Raw genomic sequence first — 25476 nt, forward strand, 5'->3', positions numbered from 1 at the left:
TGGTCAACTGGGTCTATCCGTGGTCAAACTTCTGTGAATGATTGAATGGAAGTTAGAGATACTACCGTACTCCGGCGAGGTTACTGTATCTGGCAGAGCTCGGTCTGCGGTGGTCGATGATGGAGTGCCTTTGGCCATTGCTGCTTGGGTAAAGAGGGTAAAACGAAATTACCATTTTGTCCATGGCTTTCACCTTGGTTTGAGAGAAATCTGACCGGAGGACCAAATTGACTACAGTTTACAACAAATAGGGACCCAATTGAATGAAATTGATAGTGAGGGACCACATTGCAGATCGAGCAACAATTGAGGGACCAAAAGTGCGATTTTCCTTTTTTTTTTTTTTTTTTTTTTTTTTTTTTTTTTTTTTAAGTTATCCCTTTTGTTTTAATGTTTCATAGAAGCTCTTGATACTTAACATTTTGTTATAAATCTATAGACATTTTTTATTATTTGAACTTTGCCCCCACTTAACCATTTTTCTGGGTCCGCGACTGTTTACTAGGAGCTCTTTTTGGTCCCAGTGGATTCTTGATTTCATGTATGAGTGCTACAAATAACTTAAAGCTTTATTTGCCAAGCATTTTATGCTCAGATAGCATCGGGTTAGATTTTCATATGGGAGATTGTGAGTTCAAGCCTCAGTGTGCTTCAGTAGGTTAAACTTAAAAGCTCTGTTTGGTAAAATAGATGAAGTTTAAAATAATATAATTGTCTTAAATAATACCATTCTTGATTACATCTTGATGCAAGCTAATCTACTTTAATTTATTGCCCGCACATATGTAATCTCTTTGCTTTCATTTGATCCGTCATATATAGTAATATTTTTATATATATATTGTGTTCTATGATCAATTTGATTGTTGAAATGCTGGTAATTTATGTTTTTTATTCAGTGTAAATATAAAATATATTCCTCCTTAATAAATTAAAATATCATTTTTCCTATTCATTCTTTCTGACTAAGTTATATATAATTGTTTCGTTTTTACAATAAATATAGGCTCTTGCCTTAAATTCGAGCATATATTACATGGCGCATAAAAATATTGAGTTTTCATTCTTCTGTTATATCAGTACTTCTCTCGTTGTAAACTTGAAAATACTCATAAGTTCGATTTGAAGCAAAATTAATACTTTTAAATTCATTTCTCCCAATAAACCATAGTGTCCGGAAATACAAGCAATTCACTTTCGACTTTCTAAATTCCTATTGGTCTCCAACGTTCATTATTATCTATGTTTATAATACAATCTATGCTTGCTTTTTTAAGCCAATATGTATTATTGTCGCTTTTTCAGTCAACATTCCGGCAACCTCCGACTAATCCGGTGACATTTCCAACAACAAATCAACCTACAACCTTATTATTATTATTATTATTATTATTATTATTATTATTATTATTATTATTATTATTATTATTATTATCATTGCTGTTGTTGTTGTTGTTGTTGTTATTGTTATTATTATTAGCTGCCCTCTTGTACATACGATTTGGATCTCCACCTATTCCTAAATCCTAACATGGCAGCAAGCAACAAAGGTGGTGAGCAGATGTCCGACGACGGCAAGAAAACTCCAGCGGTGACACCACAGCCTGCTCCTCCGCTGAAATGCTCAACATATATATGTATGTATGTATATATAATACGGTTGTAGTAGGTTGATATGTTGCCGGAAATTTCGTCGGAGTTAGTCGGAGGTTGCCGGAATGTTAACTGAAACTTAGTGAACTGTAATAGCAGGTCACTAATTAGTTTTTGGGCTTGATTGCACTAAAATGATATGTTAATGGGTTTAATTGCAACTTTAAAATGTTTAAGGGTTTAAATGACTTTTTAAGTGAAATTTGAGGGCCTATTTGACTATTTTTCCTATATTATATTACATTGTACAGTTATGGAATGAATGAAGAGTTCCCCGTGATTTTTCCTGATTATTTGTATTGCAATTGCGATCCTCTCTCCCTTTTCTCTATTTTCAATTCTATCACACATTCACACTATCGTAACGTAGATTCTACCAAGATCGTCGAAGATTAACGAATATCACATAACATTAATTTTTTTTTCTTCACATTTTTAAACTTTGAATGTCAACTTCATTTATATATGGAATAATTTTTATATAGTAGTAATAATGTTGCAATTATTTTTAAAAAGTTAGATGAAGTAAAAAAAATAAAAAATAAAAAAATTAACAGGTAACAATGGTTCATTAGGTATATATTATAGTTACGTACAAATGGTGAATTTTACAAATTAAAAAAAAAATGTGAATAATAATATGATCCCACATGAACTTTCAAGAAATTATGTAGTGATAACTATAAGTTAGAGTCAAATCTTCACTTACGAGTACACTTTTGTTTTGGTTTTAATTTGCATTTTATTGTATTTGACTATATTCTAGTGTCCTAGTATGTAAGATATAGGGTCATAAATTATAAGCAAATTTTTATGTGGACCCATGTAGGTTCACCTTGCAGGGTGAATCAGGGTTCTAAAAATACACAATTTACATACTAAATGTTCACAACTTTACGTATTAAATATTCATAATTTACATACTAAATGTTTAAAATTCAATTTGCGAACATTTAGTATGTACATGGTGTATTTTGGACAAGGGTACACATTGCAAATTTTATCATTTATACTAGTTATAGAATTGCATGACATAAATTTGTGTAATGTTGTTTAATGTACATTGTGTATTTTGGACAAGGGTACACATTGCATTTTTTATTTTTTTATTTGCTGAGAGTACTCTCAGGTGGTCGGAAATAGCAACAAAGGTTTTTTCAGATACCAAAAATGGTCAAAGGCTTTCAACTTGATTTAAAATCACTTTCAGGTGATCGAAAATTCCATAATTTCCAACAATGAGTATCTAAAATGAAACTGCATCACATATTGTTTTTATATTACCAAATGAAATTGTAAATAAATTGAAATTAAACTACATTATATATAAAATAAAACAAAATAACAATTTTCACATATTTTAGTGTATATTGTCTTAGTTATATCGAAATGATACTGTAGTTGTGTGGAAATAAGACTATAGTGTATATAAAATTAAACTAAATAACAATTTCACATATTTGAGTGTATAATGTAACTGTAGTATATATAAAAAGCAACTAAATATGTTATACAAAACAAAGTTACTTTTTGCGGAACAGCGCGAAACAGATGCTATTTCTTTTCATTATCATGAAAAGAAACGATACTGTTTTGATGTCTGGACCACAATGCAACTTGATCACAATGCATTGTACAGTAAAATTTGAGGGTAAGGGATGAGAATGCGGGTAAGGGATGAGAATGCGCGACCACTCACGCCAACCAAACTGGTTAAATTTATCTAAATTAAATTTAAGTGTAGTCTAAAAGGATTGATGGGGGATGTAAATCTATAATTAAATTCAAGGATGTTGGCGGAGGGAAAGGGAGATCAGCGGAATAAAAAACCAATAAAATAAACAATCTCATACAAATCTTTTTTTAAGTTTCAAAAAAGCACACTTCAAGGGAAGGGGATTCATAATTTTTTTAAAAATAAAAAAAATAATAATAATAATAGGACTAATAAATCACACAAACCTTGATGAAATTACAAAGCATAGTCCAAGAATATCATTCTTAAAATACATATATAGAAAAAGTATCACATATCATACTCCACTATCACATAACATAGCGCACAAGATTGTGCGTGCAAATAAAGAGACAATTAAATAAACAATGTATAATTATTTCATTCTTACAAAAAATGTAGACTTTCATTGTAAACTCGAGCATATATTGCTGCACCATTAAAAATATTGTGTTCCCATTCTTCTGTTATATCAATATTTCTTTCGTTGTAAACTTAAAAATCTGCAGTTGAATTTGAAGCTATAGTAATACTTTTCCTTTGTTTACTTAAGGAGAACATCTTCCGTTCTTGAGTTACCAAATCCAGAGATATGAAGTATGGTACACCTCTTACATCATGTGCATGATCCGGATCCGAATGATCCGAATCCCAATCATTTCTATGGTCTATAAATACAAGCAATTCACCATCCAAATTCCAAATTCCTATTGGTCTCCAAGATTCATTATTATCTACGTTTACAACACAATCTATGTTTGATTTTTTATTCCAATAAGTATTGTTGTCATCTTCCATCATTAACAAAATCTCAATGCAACTAAAATCCCAATCGTCCTTACCAGAATATCCGAGTAAAGCAATAGTCTCATTCATTATTGAGACTGAATAGATACTAACAACTGGCAACTCAATCGTCCCAAACACCTCACAATTCATGTCAAACCAAATCAAGTATCGACCGTATCCATCATAGACCCTTTCAGCTCGCCAATAGTACCTCCCTTTCAAATAAAAATCATTGTTCGCACCCTCAATATCGCAACAAGATGTAACTGAATTATTAATCTGTCTCAAACTCCAAGATTCACCACCAACTTGGCTATAAACTAGTGTCATTTGGTGAGGAATTCTACCACCATCATCTAAAGAATAAATTTCTAATAGCATGACAACCTTCAAAGTCATGTCGTTAGAAATTCCAAACCCAAATTCATTACGAACAAATGCATCATAAGGTAGTCGGTAAGGGACAGTAAGAGAGGGTAAGGCTTTAACTTTCTTAATGGATGGGTTACATATCCAAATATCATAAATAAGGTAATCACCATGATCAAGTTTATAAGTAATTTCATTCCTGGGCGAAATCAAACATAACATACCTTGACAACACTTAACCCATTGCACTCTTGTGGTTGGTGGGATGTCTAAGTATATGCATTCAATCTCAGAAGATTCTTTGTAAAGCAAATAATATTCTCTAACAACCAAACCAGCCTCTAAAAGAACACAATCGGTTTTTGCTTTGCGAATTCCATAGTGTGTGTCCATGAAGTGGCGATCACTTGTTATTAAATCATAGAAAAATTTACAAACACACTTAAATCGCATAAGAGACTTTACTGGTAATCTGGATAAAATATCAACCACCAGATCCGTTGACAGTCTGCAATCTTCCATTTTCAGGTCGAGATTGATATTCAAAGATCCAACAATTCAACGCTTCTAGCAAAAGGGAAGGATGTGCCTTCAATCGTCAATATACAGTACAGTACTCGATCTGCAGCAACCTCGTAGTGGCGATGACGGCGATTTTTATGAGAACACAAAATAGGGTTTAGTGGATTGAAGACTTGTATTTGGGTCTGTGTATGGTATGTGTATATATAAAAGAATTAGTGCTTAGAAATCCTTATACAATTCTAATTCTAATTCTAATATTAAAGTCTTAACATAATTCTAACCTACAAATATAATCCTTATAGAATTATAACTACACCATTATTCACAAATGTGATGCCCAATTATTTCAGAATTTACAGAAATTAGTTTGATGATGTTGAAGGTTTAGTTCAGGTTCAATGACATTAGTTAAAAAAAAAAAAAAAAAAAATCTTTCAGAGAAGTTGTTTCTGGTGCTTCAAAACCGAGGTCGTGGTTTTACAATCAGTTAATGCTATCAACATGGCCGGTCCAAACATATTATAGGCCCGGGGTGAAATTAAAAAAAAAAAAAAAAAAAAGAGCGCCTACAACAAAGTAAATTAAATCAAAAAATTACTTTGGCATCTGACAGACGCCATTTTACTTTAAGAAGGAGTATCATAAAATTCTTCATTACTAACTCTTAAATAACAAATCAACAATACGATATAATTATGAATTTAGGATTCCTAAACAACATTACAACTTATTCAATTAACAATTAGGACTTTAAGATCGCAAATTATGCCGTGGACCCGTGTCCACAATGCATTGTGGACACGAGTCCAAAACGACATCATTTTTAGGGAAAAAGCGTCATTCCAGTTAAAAACAATAATTTGATTTTGTCTCGCCGTTAACGGTGTTTTTCGTTTATGGGATTATGAATGTACAGTTATGACATTATGAATGTACAATTATGTAATTATGAATGTACAGTTATGGAATTATGAAATTATGAACACAGAGCTCTGACATTATGAACTTACAATTATGAACATATAGTGATAAAATTATGAACATAGAGCTCTAAAATTGTAAACATAGAGCTTCGAAAATTATGAATGTATAGTTATGGAGTTATGAATGTACAATTATGAGATTATGAATGTACAGTTATGGAATTATGAATGTACAATTATTGAATTATGAATGTACAATTATGAAATTATGAACTTACAATTATGAACATATAGTGATAAAATTAGAAACATAGAGTTCTAAAATTGTGAACATAGAGCTTCGAAAATTATGAATTTACAGTTATTGAATTATGAATGTACAGTTATGGAATTATGAATGTACAGTTATGAAATTATGAACACAGAACTCTGACATTATGAGCTTACAATTATGAACATATAGTGATAAAATTATGAACATATTCTCCTATAACGAAGCGGTCTGAAATTTAAAAAAAAAAAAAAAAAAAAAAAAAAAAAAAAAACTGAAAGATAACAGTGCCACTAACGGCACCGTTACCGTGTCCACACAGTTTGGACACGGGTCCATAGCATAACGATTGATTTAAGATTGAGTAGGCTCCGTATGATAATGATTTAATCTACAAACTAATCCATGACTTGTAGTTTTCAATTATGCAAATCCCACATCGTAGTTTTATAATTATCATTCTTAAATAAATTATAGACCTTTTAGAATTCTACAAATTTCTAATACAGTGCATTATACAATTCTGCAAATCCCAATTTCCAAATCATAGACTATTCAACAATACAGTTAACAATATGACCTAATTCCTCAATCATAGTTTTAAAACAAAAAATCTCAAATCATAAAATACCAGGTGTGGCGAACAGGACTGGTTGACTAGAGCGACCGACGATTGTCGATGAGTGTCGATAGTAATATAGTATTGGTAGAATATGTAGATTCGGAGAGAAGATTTGTTATTTGTAGATTATGGAAGTAGATTGTCGATTGCCCATTCTTATTTGGCTTTTGGGCTTCTAATAACTCCATTATTACCGTTGAGAGGAATTGAACGGTTGCTGTGACGTAGGCGCGATCGGAGAGGAATTGAATGGTTGCGACATGCAACGTCCCTTTTCTTTAGTTCTTCCTCTATCTTCGTTCTTTTCATATTCGATCAGAACTCATCAAGTCAAAAGTAATTAAATAATTTTTTCTAATATATACTAAGTAATATATATAATATATAATATACTAATAATACCTGGTAGGATATATACCCTGGGTCCGTGTTCCCGTTTATAGTCGGGTCAGGATCAGACGGTTCGGGTCCTGATCTGCAGGTCGGGGTCAAAGGAGATGGGTCAAACCCACCACCCTCTTGGGCCTATAAAAGGGCCTTTGGCCCTCTTAGTTAGCGGATTCCCACTTCACTCTCTCTCTAGTAGACATATCCTCTCCCTTCTCTCTAAAAGACACAAAAACAACACATGAACAAAAAAGAGCCTTTGAGCACACTTCTCTTGTCTATTTTACATTTTTGTTCATACACACGGTACATACATTCTATGAGTAGACACAAGAACAACACATGAATAAAAAGAGCCTTTGAGCACACTTCTCTTGTCTATTTTACATTGTTGTTCATACACATGGTACATTCCCAGATTACCCAACCAGCGCCCCAACCGTGGGACCACACTACTTATTGGTTCATTTTCTATTTCTATTACAATGGAAGGATCCAAGGAAGGCGAGGGAGGGAAGGATTCTGTCACAATGTCACCAGGAGAGAGATGACATGCACGCCATTCTGGTTTGAAGGTAAGGCAGCAACCGGAATGCCCCAGCCACCACTGATGGTCTGTTCGCCGGAAAGACCGAAGACTGCTAACGGAGGCGCCTCCATTCCGTCCAGTCTGCATGATTCCACGAGCTACTCTGGTGTCACTAACCTCTCTCTGTCTCGTTCCATCTCCGGCTCAGGCTCGTGGAATGGAAGAGCTACTACGAATTATGGTTAGAGAATTTCTAAAAACAGATCAGAAGCCGACAAGATCCTCTGATGACCAACCACATCATCGTCAACATCTTCGTAAAGCTGCCCCGCCTCAACTCCGTCATCACCATCGCATGCATCCACTCACCCAGATTCGGTTCACCATGTTTTGGTGTTCATTAGTGTTGAGCCAATCTTAAAGGCCTAGTGCTAAGATTCATGATCGTCATTGAACAGACAGAGGTTGAGCATAATCACAGATTTGGGTCTTGGCAATCAACAAATAAAAGTAAATACTTCATCAACAACAAGACAGCAAGGAAAGCTTCGTTGGCTACCCCAATTTCATCGCTGGAAATGGAGCTATTTCTGGTTAGTGGTGATGAAGTGTAGAGGGGCGACAAGCAAAATATACTCCGTAATTTTACTGGTCGTTGTGGGTGGTGGTGGCATGAGTTGGCAAAGGAAAACTGGGGGAAGGTGGCGGTGGAATTTAAAAGAAAAGAAAATAGAAATTTCTAATGCATGCAATTTGATTGGAGGTAGATAGTGGTGGATTATGACATAACCAAGAAAGTGGAAATTTAATTCCCAAGAATTTGATTCCACGCCACTGCTCACACGTGACTAGAAAAGAGAAAAGAGGTGTACATTCTTCCAAAAGGTTGAACCCTAACCCCCCACACCCCGGCCCGACAGAGTATTTGGTAGGATGTAAATCATGGTGACTGATGACTGGTAGGATGTAAATCATGGTGACTCAACTGAACATGAACCACAGAGGCTAGACCAATGTTCACTGCGCACAAGGAGCCCCCCTCACTTAGAGAGGTTGCTCCCACACTACCGCTAGTGAGACTCGATCCTTGGTCATTCTTCCAAAGTTTGACCTCTATGACCAATTGAGCTACCCATGCGGGCAAAAAAAAGAGGTGTACATGCATTTACTGTTCGGTGTTGCCAGCTGCTCCGATCGTCGAGCAGTCCGATCAAGCCGACTGTAGCGGCTCACCGACCTCAGGATTAGTTGTGCAGACGAGATGAACGAACAACCGTTGCCTAACGATCCCGGCCGTGAACTACCATAGGCCAAGCGCTACCAAATCAGTGTTCTCGAGCCAAAGCCTACCACCATTCTTTCAATTCACGTTATTTCTTGATCAAGGAATCCTTAGCTATTCCAATTGTGCCGGCGACCGGAGACAGGAGACGTTTCCCGACAAGGACCCGAACAATTGCGCCCTCACCCTTCAATATTTGTGTCAAGCCCCGTACCAATTCGCGGGCTTTGGACTTGATCAGGTCCGGTCGTCAAGTGTTTGTGTAATCGAGAGATCAGAGATGATGCACACGATAGCATAATAGAAGCTCCATTGCGACCGAGCAACGGGAGGTCACCGATGATGCACACTGTGTTTCCCGATTGTCATGGATGCAGTTAGTTGATCGGTCCCGAGCTTAGGAAACTGATCTCCGCCCGGGCTTACTCTGAATCAGGGTTGCAAAAACCCCGCCTAGGCACCGAGTAATCGCCGCCTAGGCGCTAGGCGCCCCTAAGCCGTGGCGATTTCCCCCCTAGGCTCCCGCCTAGGAGACCGGCCGCCTAGGCGCCCGCCTAGCGCCTAATTCGGCCGCCTAGCGCCTAACTCGGCCGATTACGCCGAGTTTACTCGTCAATTTCTGTCGAGTTAGCCGAGTTAACCCGTCCGACTTGACCTTGCTAATTTTTTTCATTTATATATATATAATTTTTTTTTTTGAAAACCATAGTTTTGATGTTATGACTTATGAATTATCATTAATTAATTTATTTGGATGTGTTATTTGAATAAATGTTGAAAACAACCTCATTAAAATTGTCAAACTGCAAGTCTACCACTGTTTTTTTGGACGCTCTATTCTCTGTTATTTTAAAAATTAATAATAATAAAAATAAAAATTGGCATTTTAATTACAAAAATGTCATCGCACTACACTTTAGGAGTCCAAAGTTCTACTTTTGGACGCCAATAATACGATTTTATTGATATTTTTTGTACTAGTGACTTCAGCTAGTTCAGGCCCAGTCACGTGAATTTCAGACCGGGAAACAATTACTTGAACGCTCGATGATTGTCGTGAACTCGGCGGGTGGCTTAAGACCGGGAAATGATCACTCGTTCTCGAAGACCGGCAGTTGCTCTGGACCATTCGATCAGGAAATAGCACGAATCACAAAACCATTGTGATCGGTTCTGTTCTGGCTCAGGAATGCTTAAAGCACGCCAGGTAGTCTGTGAACATGTCTGTCGTCGCCTAGCAGGTTGGGAAGTGAGCCTTGTTGGCTGAACACTTGCTCGAGACTAAGACCTACAGTCGGGACTGAAAGGACTGGGAGGCCGGAAACTTAGAGCTCGCCAACTGAGGTCGGAACTCTGTTTGGTTATTTCAGCCAACGGAGTTATAATGGTCGGTGATGGTTTCGGATAACAAATGCGTTAAATACTGATGGCAGATACACAGGAATAACAATTCGTCGAATGACACATTCACATGCAGATGATGATTCTTCATGCGGCACATAAGCGAGGGATTGATGACACAGCTCTATTCTAATCTTCCACTGTACTGCTTATCTCATTGCCAACCATCACAGTTCTCATTCAAATTGAAACTACTCTGTTATTAAAATAAAAATGAATAGGCGTCCAAAGTTGTACAATTTTGAACAACTATTAGTAATCCGTCTAAAAGGTAAAATAATAGGCGTCCAAAGTTGTAGAGCTTTGGACTCCTATTATTAAACCGCCCAAATAATAGGCGTCCAAACTGCGTAACTTTGGACGCCTATTATTAGGGTTTCTTCTACGGGATTGTCTTCAGAGCGCATATATATTGCGACACAAACCCTCCAATACCCCAAAAAACTCTCCACCACGTACTCCGTTCTTCGCCGACGCCGCTCGTCGTCTCCGTAGCCACAGTCGCCGTCGTCCACAGCAGATCGAGCAACCGCAGTCGTCCTCCACCGGTCACCGTCGTCCACAGCAGATCGAGTAGCCGCAGTCGTCCTCCACCGGTCGCCTTCGTCCACAGCAGATCGAGCAGCCGCAGTCGGCCTCCACTCCTCCATCGTCGCCACCGGTCGCCGTCATCCACAGCAAATCGAGCAGCCGTCCTCCACTCCTCCATCGCCGCCACAGATCGTCGTCTCCAGCCTAGCCGGCGGTCCTCCTCTCCAGCCTAGTCGGCGCCCACGCCGTTGCTGCTGCCCAAGCCTTGCCGCTGCAGGTTCGTTTTATATATATATATATATATATATATATGATTTTAATTTATTGATTAGTTATAAATATTATTTGTTATTTGTTATTATTAAATAGATGGTGTGGGTTAAGGAATTATAATTATAAATTAATAAGAAATTTAATATATGATATTTGTTAGAAAATGTTTACTTTGTTAAGGAATTATAATATTTAATATATTTATAAATTTCCATGTAAATACTATATATGTAGATGTATATTAGAAATTACAAAATTACAAAATATAAAAATAAAAAGCAAAAAATTAAAATTAAGAGCAAAAGAAGCAATCGAGTCAAAAGTTATGCCTTCCTGAACTTTTAACACTTTACGGAAGTAAAAAAGTTATAATCTAATTAGTATGTTCTGCACAAAAGAGTAAAAAGACAAATATGTTGTATATATATTTATAATTATACAAATTAATTTAGTAAGTAAACCTATTAATTATTAATATGTTTTAAATTTATTAATTTGTGTATTATGTATATAAATGCATACGGATTTGATTATGTTTATAACAAATATGTTTTTGTTATATGGATTTGTATATAAATATGTTTTTTAAGAAATATATGTATTATTAGTTTAGTTTAGATTAATTATGGATTGTATTTTTATGAATTAAATTATAGGAGATATGAATCGGAGTTGGATGTATAAAAAATGCAATACACTTGAATATGTTCATGGGGTTCAAGAGTTTATAAAAATTGCCAAGGAATATGCAAGTCAAATTGATGAAAATTATATAGTGTGTCATTATTATGATTGTAGAAATTTAAAAAAGTTTCGTAGTTCTGAACCAATTAAGACTCATTTGATACGTCGGGGTTTTAAGCCAGGATATGACCGGTGGATATGGCATGGTGAAACTGTACCTACTAGTGAGGGTACAAATCAAAGAAAATGTACAAAAAATGTAGAGAAAGATCAAAGTAATGAAGATAATGTTGGAAATGATGGAGACAATGATCGGCTAGATGAATTGATGCGTGATATGCAAGGGGATTTGAATGAAATGCCTCAAGAGTTTGAAAGTTTTTTTGAGAGTTCTGGAAAACCTTTGTTTTTTGGATGTAGTAAATTTACAAAGTTATCGGCAGTGCTTAAATTGTATACCGTAAAAGCAAAAAATATGTGGAGTGATAAGAGTTTCACGGAGTTATTAGAGCTTTTAAAGGGCATGCTTCCTAATGAGAATGAACTTCCTTGTTCAACTTATGAAGCAAAGAAAATGTTATGTGCGTTGAGTATGGAGATTGAAAGGATCCATGCATGTCCAAATGATTGTATTTTGTATTGGAATCAATACAAAGACATGCATGTGTGTCCGAAGTGTGGAACATCACGTTATAAACGAAAAGTGCTTGATGATGCATGTGACCAGAAGAAAGGTTTTCCAGCGAAGTTGTTGTGGTATCTACCGGTGATTCCAAGATTCAAACGTTTGTTTGCAAATGCAAAGGATGCGAAGAATTTGCAATGACATGCTAGTGGGAGGAAAGAAGATGGAAAGTTGAGACATCCTGCCGATTCTCCTCAGTGGAAGAACATTAATAAGAAGTTCGATGATAAGAAGTGCTGAAAATCGAAATCTTAGGCTTGGACTATGCACGGATGGAATGAATCCTCATGGTAACATGAGCAGTCGCCATAGCACTTGGCCAGTTCTTTTAACAGTTTACAATCTTCCTCCGTGGCTGTGTATGAAGCACAAGTACATCATGTTATCATTGTTAATATCTGGTCCTAAACAACCATGAAACGACATAGATGTGTACTTGGCACCGCTTATTGAAGATTTAAAGATGTTGTGGAATGAAGGTGTGACAGTATTTGATGCTCATAGTTAAACCAACTTCACTTTACGAGCCATGCTGTTCTGCACAATCAATGACTTCCCAACATATGGTAACTTGTCAGGGTATACTACTAAAGGGGCTAAGGCATGCCCTGTTTGTGAAGAAGAAACAGTTGATCTTTGGTTGAACAACAGTAGGAAAAATGTGTTCATGAGTCATCGAACCTTTTTACATATTGATCATCCTTATCGAAAGAGGAAAAAAGCTTTCAATGGAAAATCTGAGACTGGAGTTGCTCGCTTACCATTATCAGGGGATGTTGTTTATGAAAGAGTCAAAAACATTGATAATGTGTGGAGAAAAACTTCAAAAACAAGTCAAAAGGGTATTTGAAAAAGAGGTCAATATTATGGGATTTACCATATTGGGAGCATTTATTTGTTCGACATTGCCTTGATGTAATGCATGTTGAGAAAAATATTTGTGATAGCAATATCGGGACATTGTTGAATATTCAAGGTAAGACGAAAGATGGTACTAAAGTTAGAAAAGATATGGTAGAAATGGGGATAAGGACTCAATTAGCACCACAAGAATCTGGAAAGAGGGCATACTTACCTCCAGCTTGTTATACTCTGTCTTAAAAGGAAAAAACAAGTTTTTGTAGTTGTCTAAATGGTGTCAAGGTTCCTTCTGGCTATTCATCTAACATTAAAAAGTTTGTTTCAATGAAGGACCTTAAATTAGTTGGTATGAAATCACATGATTTCCATGTCCTAATGCAACATATGTTACCTATTGCTATTAGAGGCATATTACCTAACCATGTTAGACAAGCTATTACAAAGCTTTGCTACTTTTTAAATGCCATTAGTAGTAAAGTTCTTGATCCTGAGGTGTTGGATTCTTTGCAAGCTGAGGTGGTAATAACTTTATGCCAGTTTGAAATGTATTTCCCCCCCATCATTTTTTGATGTTATGGTGCATTTAACAGTTCACTTGGTGTGGGAAATTAAAATGTGTGGTCCTGTATTCTTGAGGTATATGTATCCATTTGAGAGATACATGGGAATTTTGAAAGGATATGTCAGAAATCGATATCGGCCAGAAGGGAGTATAATTAAAGCTTATGGCGCTAAAGAAGTCATTGATTTCTGTACTGATTATTTGGCTAATGTTCAGTCCATTGGTGTTTCTAAATCACGTCATGAGGGAAGACTCACAGGAAAAGGTACCATTGGGTTTAAAACACATGTCCCAAGTCAAATAATCCGAAATCAAGCACATCATCTCGTACTGTAGCACCTTTGCGAGGTTCATCCATATTTGGAACAACACTTGTCTATTATAAGGCAACAAAATCCTTCTAAGGGTGAAATGTGGGTGACAAAAGAACACAACTGTACATTTATCACATGGTTCAAAGATACAGTGATGCAGGAGTTATCTCAAGTGCCAAATAATATCACTGAAACCATTAGGTGGTTATCGTATGGCCCTGGATTAGTTGTGAGGACTTATGAGGGATATGCTATTAATGGGTATACGTTTTACACAAAACGTCAAGATAAAAAAAGTGTAGCGCAAAATAGTGGAGTGACATTAGTAGCACAATCAAGAGAGTATTCTAGTGCTAAAGATACTAACCCGGTAGATGCTACTATGTCATACTATGGAGTCATTGATGAAATCTGGGAACTTGATTATAAGGTGTTTAGGATTCCTCTATTCCGATGTTCTTGGGTTTATAACAGGCGGGATGTTCGTGTAGATGATTTGAGTTTTACCTTAGTTGATTTTGGTCGACTAGGATATCATGATGAACCGTTTATACTTGCATCTCAAGCTAAACAAGTCTTCTATGTTTCTGATCCTATTGATAGTAAGTGGTCAATTGTCTTACAAGACAAAAGAAGTATTGTTGGTGTTGGTGATGTTGTGGATGAAGAGCAATATGACCAATTTGATGAAACCCCACCATTTTCTATTGGTATTCAACCTATGGCTTTAGGTGAAGATAACATTGATACTAATTACATGCGTACTGATCATGAAGAAAGATTGTGGATTGACCATCTGACAATATAATTTCTAAAATGTAATCTTATTATTTTTTATAACATTATGTTTATATTTTATAAGATGTTCTTTTTAACATAGTTATCTTATGCATGTGCAGGTATACAAATTCATGGCCGGCGATCACACAGATCCAATGGTAGAGGAGTCTTCAAGGGAAACAGAGTCTAACAAAGTGCGTAAAGTAAGAGGAGCTACAACTTGCAATAAAATGAAAAAGAAGAAGCCAGATGATGAGACTATGTTAATTGAGTTCGATAACCTGAATAGGCCTATTGGCCCAAATGCAAGGAAGTACTCAAATTACCTTGGCATTTTGGTTCGTACTCACATAGACATTAACATTGGTAAATGGTCTCAAGTCTCAAGCGGGGTTAAAGAAACGGTTTGGTATGATCTTAAGGTAATTTTATTTCATGGCCAATAATTTTATTTCATTTTATATATGTTAATGTTTAGAAAGGTCTAATTATTTGTTTAATATCTCTGATAAAGAAAAAAGTAATATTTTGGAGCATGAGAGGAAACGTTGGAAAGATTTCAAAACAAGATTTGCGTGAGTTCATCAACAAAAAGCACCATATATATAGCTCTCCCGTAGAGTTATATAGCTTCTTGACTAAACAACAATGACAGAATTTTTTAGAAAATCATCAAACTGAAGATTTCAAGGTACACTACATAATTTACTTGCTTACTAATCATGTTTTATTATTAGTCTTAAATGCTTTATTAGTATTAACCTACTATTTATTAGTACACTACCGAGCAGTTTCCCGATAAAACGGAACAACAGACACATCTCCCGGTTGCTTTACCAATCGACCTCCAGTTGTGTACGCTCCCGATCTCTACCTCTTCCTCTCGCCGGTTGCGGTATCAAGAGTTCTCAGCATCGTTGGTGTGGTTCCGATCGTGGTTAAAATATTAGCGCAACTTTCCCGGTCAGATTATAAGGAACCTATTTATTAACATGCTTCCGATCACAGTCGTCATAGCAGCTGACCGCTATCAACGCGGTTCGACATTACTGAGTCCATGCTTTGCATCGTCTCTCGAACAGAGCATAGGCTCATCTTCCAAGTATGTGTCACCATGAGGGAACTGTTACAGCCGGTCCGCTTCACGGTCTCATCCCGCTCAATCCCGAGCTCTCATCGGTCGGCTAACAGGTCCCATGACGCTCATTATGCTCTCTAGCTTAGATTCTCGGACTCCCGACTTCAACTCACGGTCGACTTGAGGGAATCCGGTGTATAGGGAAGTGGCAATCATCATTCAACTATTCATACGATCCTAGGCTTCCACATTGAAGCTTTCCAAGGTATCATGGTCGACAGCTTCGTGTATAGATTTGGAACGTGCGGAATTCTTGGTGTTGCCGATTGCGTGTGATTTTCTTAGTCGTGTCAAAACTTCTGGCCTGATCGTTTGTGAGAAATAGATGAAAAGGCACAACCTAGAGAGCTCCACTTCAATCGGCCTCGCAACCTTCTCTAGACGAATGACCACAAATAAAGTCATTTTTCGACTTCGCTTGAGCGAGAGGCCGACGCGTCAGCGAATTATCTAAGATCTCATCTATTTTGATATTTTTATGACTGGTCAACATTTAAGGTGGGCTCACTGGACCTGTTAAAGCTGGCAGGCTGCACCCGAAGTATTGAACGGGGTGAGGGCGCAATTTTTATAACTTATAGAGTTTGTAAAATTTGTAATTTAATTTACAATTGTAGAAATGTACATGCTAAGTCGTAATTTGTATAAGTTATAGCTTATACTTAGAAAATTATATTAGATTATGATTAGTATAAGTTATAGACTTATACTTAGATAGAAAAATTGTAAAGAGGAGAATATATGTACAATAAGTCCGGTTAGGTTGGTATTTCCACCACCGGCAATCTAAGCCCGGTCAGGTTGGCCCCGCCACCATCAACATTGTTCAGCCTGGGAAAAGTCCCAGTTACGTAGGTAATTTTTGGTATCCCGACCGATCGGATGAGGTTCATACAGTACTGGTTCCTATAGTTCCGGTTCCATATCGAAGAGACAGGACGAGGTTCTTATAGTTCCGGTTCCATATCGAAAAGACAGGACGAGGTTCCTATAGTTCCGGTTCCATATCGAAGAGACATGATGAGGTTCCTATAGTATTGGTTCTATATTGAAGAAGACGAGGTTCCTATAGTTTCGGTCCAAGACCGAAGAGGACGAGGTTCCTTCAGTTCCGGTCTTGTACCAAAAAGTACAAAGGTCCTCCAATTCCAGTCGTATAATAAGTCCGGTTAGGTTGACATTGCCACCACTGGTTGAGTAGTTAAGTTCGGTTAGGTCGGCATTGCCACCACCGGCCTACATAGCCCGAGATCATATCTCGGCTTTAAGACCTACGAGTTAGGCAATTGAGCCTGGCCCGGTCGGTCCAAGATCACATCTCGACTTTAAGCTCTACAAGGTAGGCATTTTTAGATAGATTGGCTCGGCTTTGCCATCACTAGCGCTTTAGGTCGGGTTGGGTCGGCATTGCCACCACTGTCCCACGTCGGTGGGAAAAGTGGTAGTGGAGCCTTGAGGCTCCTATTTAAGGAGCCTCAAGGCTCCACTATGAAACCAATTTCGTTGCCCATCTCAGTGGGCAACGTTGAGGAGTCGAAATGGTTCGATTCCTCAATAACGCCAACTGACTCAGATTTGTCTAAAATTTTGTCGGTCACTTTTTTATTTGTCGGAAAATTTGCCGGAAGGTGGCCTAAACCTTAATGACATGTGATAGCAGGTCATTAATTTGTTTTTGAGCTTCATTGCACTTAAATGAATTGTTGATGAGTGCAATTGCACCTTTAAAAAGTTTAGGGGCCTAATTGACTTTTAAGTTAAAGTTCGAGGGCCTATTTGACCCTTTTACCTTTTTTAATTAATAAAGTTGAGAAAAAAATTTTGTTGCATGAGCAGAGATTTGAACCTACAACTTCAAAATCATTATTTAACATTAAATTCACTTAACCATTACAATCATTTAATATAATAATTCAATTAATAGATATCTCGTATATATTAGAGAATATTAAATTAATTTATAAGTAAACTTTATATAGGGGCCCAAAATTTGAATAAGCACTATACTCCGGGATTAGTCCAACTGATTTTTTTAAAAATAAAGTCTTAAAACAATTATATGTCGATAAAAATTCAAAGTTATCTTTGAATTATTTTCAGTTAATGCGTACAATCTTTTGAACTATATATATATATATATATATATATATATATATATATATTAACTTTGTATATAAAGGGCCCTTGTTTTTACTTTGCCCCAGACCTACGTATTTGTCTTCCTACGTGAATTATTTGCTTACAATTAAGGCATACAGATTAGAGAGGTGAAGCATTCTTGATTGAAGTCAATTTAAAGATTACATCTTCAACGGAACAAGTAAGTTTTATCTTTACTCTTGTTTAATTAAAAATCCATGATCATGAACGTAACATTATTTAATTGATTAATTTTTTTTACATGTAATTCATTATTAATTGTGCTTTCACATTCAAGTCATAGCGCATAAGGTTTAATTAACAATTTAATGCACTACAAAACACAACCATGTTCTTTATATTGATTTCTATGAATTGAACTTTCAGCGGTAAGAAATAATATACATGCATTACCACATACATTCAACATTTTTATTTACTAACTTATTTTTACATTTCTCTAGCATGTTTTTTTTTTTGTTTTATTTTTTTGTTTTGTTTTGTTTTGTTTTGTTTTTGTTTTTGTTTTTTTTTTGTTTTTTTTTTTTGTTTTTTTTTTTTGTTTTGTTTACATTATTCATCAACTCCAACGTCTTCAGTGACACTTTAAAGCTAATTGTTGGAAATCGAGAACTAGAGCTCTACTTCGATCTACTTCGATGAACATTATTCACGCAACTGTGTGAGGAATTAACAACATATTTCTAAATTAATGCAACAGATGATGTTGTATTACTCAATACACAAGACAACGTCGTACTAATGATGTTGATTGGTAATTATAATGTTGAGAATATTTATCCATGGTTAGTTGAATATTACATTCATGACAACATGTATGGTGAACTTAAGTTGTTAAATGAATCATAGATATGAACACAACAATTTATCACTCTATTTTATTTGCAAGCATATTATTATTCTAGGGAAAATTTTAAAAAATGTCCCTCTATAATATGCCAATTATCAATGTCACCTCTGAATTATGAGTGGTGTAAACGTTGCCCCTCAATTATCAAAACGATGCACATATAGCCCCTCCCGTATCGGACATGTAGTTCCCCGTTAATGTACGACACCGTTAAGTCGGAGTAAATATTTAATTTAGTTGTTTTTTCCCTCCCTCGATTCGAAGTACCAGCGATGGACAGCGTTGGGGAACCACATGTCCGTTACGGGAGGGGCTATATGTGCACTATTTTGATAATTGAGTGGCAACATTTATACCACTCATAATTCAGGGGTGACATTGATAATTGACATATTATAGATGAACATTTTTTACAATTTTTCCCATTATTCTATTTATTTCTTCAATTCTTAAGTAATATTGGATCTCAGCGCTGCACTATGCTCACTTCCTAGGGGGGTCACCCTTCTCGGGCGGCTCTGATAGCAATTGCTGGATCTGAGCGTCCGGGATTGCCGGAAGTCAAGCACGCTTAACCACAGAGTTCTATGGTACCTGATTGTCATATCCTACTTAAAATCAATTGGTGATAGGTAGGTGGACATTAACCATATTTACCCATTGTAAGCCATAGTGCCACATCTCGAATCGAGCAGGAGCTGAACTCGGCCAACCCAGCTGACGCCCAACAAAAGGAGTTATAAATTATTTTATCTTATTATAATACAACTAAAGAATAATTACTACATCTAAGTACCAAAAAAAAAGCCATTATGTAATTATTACTTTTATGATTCCTAATAATTAAATAACTATTTTTTATTATTACTATACAGTAATTACAAATTATTGTTAATTATTTAACTTTACAAATTATTATGTAATAATAATCACTGCATACTAGCCAAGACCTTTGTTCTCAGATGATACCTCTGTGGCTCTTTTGGAGGGAAGGTCACAGGATCAAATACTGGTGGTGGGGTCTCGACTTTTTGGACTGAAATAGAGATTGAGAAAGTATAAAATAGATATTACCTTGTAATAGAGTCAATAATAAGATTAACAACATATATAAGTATACACTACCTTTTCTCCCTTGTTGTTACAATACTATACACATACACATATAAAACCATAATTTTTTTACCTTTTAACTATTTTTTCTTAAAAAGTTAACATGCACTTTGGTAGTGCATTTTTTGTTAACCAAACATCCATTCCATGGATTCTCTTTTCCTAACTTTGTATCCCAAAAAAAAAAAAAAAAAAAAAAAAAAAGGCCCCAACCGTGTTAAGGACAAGGAAAAAAAGTGCTAAAACTCTTTCCAACAACAATATTAGAGTAGGATAAAGCTGGACGGTAGTCAAAAAAGAGAATGGAAGTGACAAAGGAAAAGCAAAATGATGGAACATATACTTAGATCGGACGAGAAAAAATATAATAATCTAGCAGCAAATTAATCCAAGGTAAAAAGAAGAAGAAGAAAAAAAAAGAAAGAAGAGCAACCCATAATTATTTACTTGGTAACCACAACAAAATTACAGGTTAGATTGATACGGGTACTTACAGGGCTACGATCCGACCACATGGTACTCCTGGATTATGACCACCACTAGTTTAGTTTTTTTTGGGTGGGTTTGAGCTGACAGACAGATTTATAATGGAAGATTGTTATGATAGGTCTGGTCTCATGAACTTTGCATGAATGGAGTTTAGTTTGTTCAAAACTATTACATGACCTTTCTGCCTGCTTCCCACCACTTAACAACAAACCTTATTGTTATCAATTTATCATGTACATGTACACCTATAGATGCCAGGATCAAACGCTACTTAAGTATTAAAACCATCTAACATTATAGTTATTATTAACTCAAAAGATATCATTAATAGTATTTTATTTTCTTACGTAGTAATCAACACCAAGTTTTGATGATTGAATACTGGACTTGACCCTCCAAACCCTCGTTCAACAATAAATAGACTAGTAATAGTTCTCCAAGAAAACATTAAAAAAATAATGTTATTTCCCCACCTAATTTCTCATCTACATGATAATAAAAAGTCCTTTTATTCATGCATGTGTTACCACTTACCGTGGATATTGGCAGACCCCGCTCAACTTTATAAAATAAAAAATATCCATTTATTAATATATACTATATATAAAAAAAAAATCCTGAAATTTAACTTTCCAATTTCTAAAAAATCTCTCTTCTTAATAAAATATATTGATTTCTACTTTCTCAATCGTACAATAATTTTGGGTTAAAATTCTATTCTAATATTATAAAATAGTGTAATACAATTCCTATTGTAATATATACTATAAAAAAAAAAAAAAAAAAAAAAAAAAAAAAAAAACAAAATCATGACATTTTAACTTCCCACCAACAAAGACTATGTGGTCTAATGGTACTCGGGTTGGACTTCCATTTGGAAGATTGTGAGTTCAAGCCCAACAGTAAAGGTGTTATTGGTTTGTGTTTTAGTAGGTTGAGAAAGTATATGAACAAATACTACATTGTAATAGAGCCAATAACATTAAAAAAAAAAAAAAAACTTTTTCTGCTTTCCCATTCGTACAATAATTCTGGGTTAAAATTTCTATACTATATATAAAAACAAAATCCTGAAATTTTAACTTCTCGCCCAATTCCTAAAAAATCTTTCTTCCTAATAAAATATATTGATTTCTACTTTCTCATTCGTACAATAATTCTGGGTTAAAATTCTATTCTAATATTATAAAATAGTGTAATACAATTCTTATTGTAATCTATACTATATATAAAAACAAAATCTTGAAATTTTAACTTCCCGCCCAATTCCTAAAAAAATCTCTCTTCCTAATAAAATATATTGATTTCTACTTTCCCATTCGTACAATAATTCTCACTACAAGAAATTTCACATTTAGTGATAATAGAAGTTGTCACTAAAACTATCAATTTTGGTCACTATTGAAATTAGTGACCAATTTTTGAAGTCGTCACCTGTCGTCACTATATCCTCCGTCACTATTGTAGTAGTGACGACTTTTGAAAAGTTGTCACAATTACTAAGACTTTTGTGACAATGTTTACCTACACTAAAAGTAGTATTAGAGTGATATCAATAGTCGTCACAATAAAAGTATATTTGGTGACGAAATATGTTATTACAAAAAATTAATCTAGTGACAACTTAAATCGTTGCAATTAATTATTTTATTGTGACAACACTTTAGTCACAATACTTATACGTATTTGTGAGAAAAGTTATTGACTCAAAAATGATAATCAGTGACCTAAAAAGTTGTACCAAATAATTATTTTGTTGTGACAACAATCATGGTAACAAATATTGTATTTATTTGTGACAAAAAGAAGTTAATTCTAAAGCAATCATTGATGTTAACTAAAGTCGTAACAATACTCAAAATTAGTGGCAAAACTTGTGTCACTAAAATAATTTGAAATAGTGTCACTATTGTCAATCTTGATATTTTTATAAGTGATCATTATTTGGTCACAATTTTTTTTTTCAAATAATACTAGCCAAATGCACACAATATATATAATTATTTATTTCAAAATCTTTTCATAATTAAATGTTTTAATTTAATTATTATCTAGAATAAAATAATTCATTCAACAAATGTTACTTGTCAAATTAAAATATATATAAAAAGAGACCTCATTGTCTAACAAATATATGTTGTTAGAAATACAATAGAATGCAAATAAAATGTCTTTGATTATTCTTCACTTGAGGTTGATCTGGGTTAAAATTCTATTCTAATATTATTAAATAGTGTAATACAATTCCTATTGTAATCTATACTATATATATAAATTAAAAAAAAAAAAAAAACAAAATCCTGACATTTTAACTTTCCGCACAATTCTAAAAAAATCTCTCTTCCTAATAAAATATATTGATTTCTACAATAATTGTCGGTTAAAATTCTATTCTAATATTATAAAATTATGTAATAATATTCCTACTCTATTCTATATCTATATTATACATAACTGTTTCAAAAATTGCGCGGCCGCGGCGAGGAAGGCCCAAATCGGGCTCCTCCACGGCTGCCTCAGCGGCTGAACCGGCGATTAATTTTTTTTTTTTTTTTTAAAGTTGTAAAGCGTCAAAAGTTCGGCAAGGCATAACTTTTGACTCAGTTGTCCATTTTGCACTTTATTACTACTTAGAAAAATCTTGTGAACACAACTATATGGCTGTTTTGAAATGAAAAATCCTTTAAGGGATATTTGTCAGTCTTATAGCAAGAGTATATGTTTTGACATCATCAAAAATGAGAAAATTGTTAGGAACATATGCACTTAGATTTTGATGATACCAATGTTGTTAAGACAGTAGACCCCTCTTTAACTTTTTAATTTATGCTACTTTCGTTCTAGACGAAAGTTGACATAACTCATCCTGTAATTTGTGTTAAGCTAGACAAACACACGAAAACGAGTTTTATATATATATATATATATATATATATATATATATTGATTAGTCTACTGGGACAAAAGATGACCAAAAGGAAGAAGTAAAGCTACATCAGCTCAAGAGATAGACGAATCTATCTCTCGGAGAAGCAGCAAATGAGGAAGTAACTCATTTCGCTAAGACGAAAGATAAAGACAATCTTTCATCCAGAGACATTAAGTCAATATTAGACTTTCAAGACAAATCTTCCTACAAGAAGAATGTTGGATTTTAGCCGCATGAGCAGTTCAGTTAATTGGTTACATCGTAAAGTTTGAAAATAATGACTCGGAATTGAGTCTTACCAGCGACAGTGAGCCTTTGTGACCTTTTAGGAACAACAACATTCCATTAACGCTTCAAAGGATTTGATACGCTTTAATTAGGCACTGTAAAAAATCCAGTAATTTATAAGCTACATGTTAATTTTTTTCGAAGTACATTATTTGAGTTCTAAAAGTTTATGACTTGGTATATTACCAAATAATGAACCTTTAGTATATTGGTAATAAACATTTATTCATGATCCACATGAATCATAGTCTACATGCATGCAAAGAGACAAACGATGATGTCCACAAGTTTGCACCAAACATGGTGGCCACAAAATGGAGCGCACAAAATGGAGAGCACTTCCTCTTTGAAATTTTCCAACAATCTCCCACAAATTTAAAGAGGAAAGGAAATGGATAATAAAGTATGAGCAATACAAATGAGTGAGACTTAATGTCAGTGTTTGAGAACTTGAACTGACACGTAGTGACACTGAGTAATTTTCTTCCCGAGAGTGATATGAATCTTGAACTCACCGGTTAGATAAATTTTGAACTCTAATGCACACACCAACTCAAAAGGCAGGTTCTATGAAAGTCAAACTCTTTGACTTCTTATGAAAACTCTTAGTATTCAAGAATGTTATGTCTGTCTCAAATATAGACTTCTACCACGTCAAAGTCTATCACAACATAGACTTTTAACTCTGACAAGTCTTACTGCATTATAGATTTTTATGTCTTGTCAAGTCTATCTCAATATAGACTTTTAACTCTATCAAGTCTATCTTATTATAGACTACAATTAAAGGCTTATAGAGTAGTTAAAGACATAAATCAGTTGTTAATTGCAACGCAAACGACATTTTGTGAATCACAATGTGGTGGAGGTGTTGGACACCCCCATAACTGCACGGTTATCACCATGTTTCTTAGCCACTCAGCTTCTTGGGATAACCCCATTATCTTTCAAAAGAGGCGGTTAACCCTTTTCCACTCAAGTCAAGGATCTCTTTAGGTCTATCTCAAAATAGACCACCCCAACTGAGTATAAGTCACCAAGAGCACTTTTGTACTCAAGACATTATGCGGTGAATTTATTAGGTTTATCTCAACAAAACCACCCTTCTCAAAGAGTTATGAATTCATTAAGAGCTATAGCCCAACCTCACAAGTACACATATTGTAGGAATGACCAACTAGTGCACTATTTTGTAACACTTTTCATGGCTTCGTTTGACCACAGAAGTGGGACCCACCACGAATTCATTACCACTTGGACTTTAAGTCCTTCCAATGATTCAATGACTAATCCTCATAATTAGTCCTCAAGTAAGTTGATTCTCTTGATCAAA

The 25476-nt window shown here is 35.0% G+C and overlaps 1 protein-coding gene and 1 long non-coding RNA gene across 2 annotated transcripts; both read right to left on the reverse strand.

Moving 5' to 3' along the window:
• Window positions 1-3883: 3883 nt before the first annotated feature.
• Window positions 3884-5068, reverse strand: LOC109166131 (putative F-box protein At3g52320). The gene has a single exon (XM_019315017.1). It carries the CDS (start codon window positions 5066-5068, stop codon window positions 3884-3886), a length of 1185 nt encoding a protein of 394 aa, XP_019170562.1.
• A 14993-nt stretch (window positions 5069-20061) lies between these two features.
• LOC109166183 lies at window positions 20062-21006 on the reverse strand. The gene is made up of 2 exons (XR_002051611.1): window positions 20932-21006; window positions 20062-20360 (listed from the first exon to the last, which is right to left on the reverse strand). It is a non-coding gene; the product is annotated as an uncharacterized LOC109166183 (long non-coding RNA).
• Between the last annotated feature and the right edge of the window lie 4470 nt (window positions 21007-25476).

This window comes from Ipomoea nil, unplaced genomic scaffold (genome assembly GCF_001879475.1).
Source record: "Ipomoea nil cultivar Tokyo-kokei standard unplaced genomic scaffold, Asagao_1.1 scaffold3087, whole genome shotgun sequence".
NCBI classification, from domain to species: Eukaryota; Viridiplantae; Streptophyta; class Magnoliopsida; order Solanales; family Convolvulaceae; genus Ipomoea; species Ipomoea nil.

What these genes read in the sequence shown, in the direction of transcription:
- LOC109166131 (XM_019315017.1), bottom strand. Translation starts at nt 5,068, where the DNA reads ATGGAAGATTGCAGACTGTCAACGGATCTGGTGGTTGATATTTTATCC.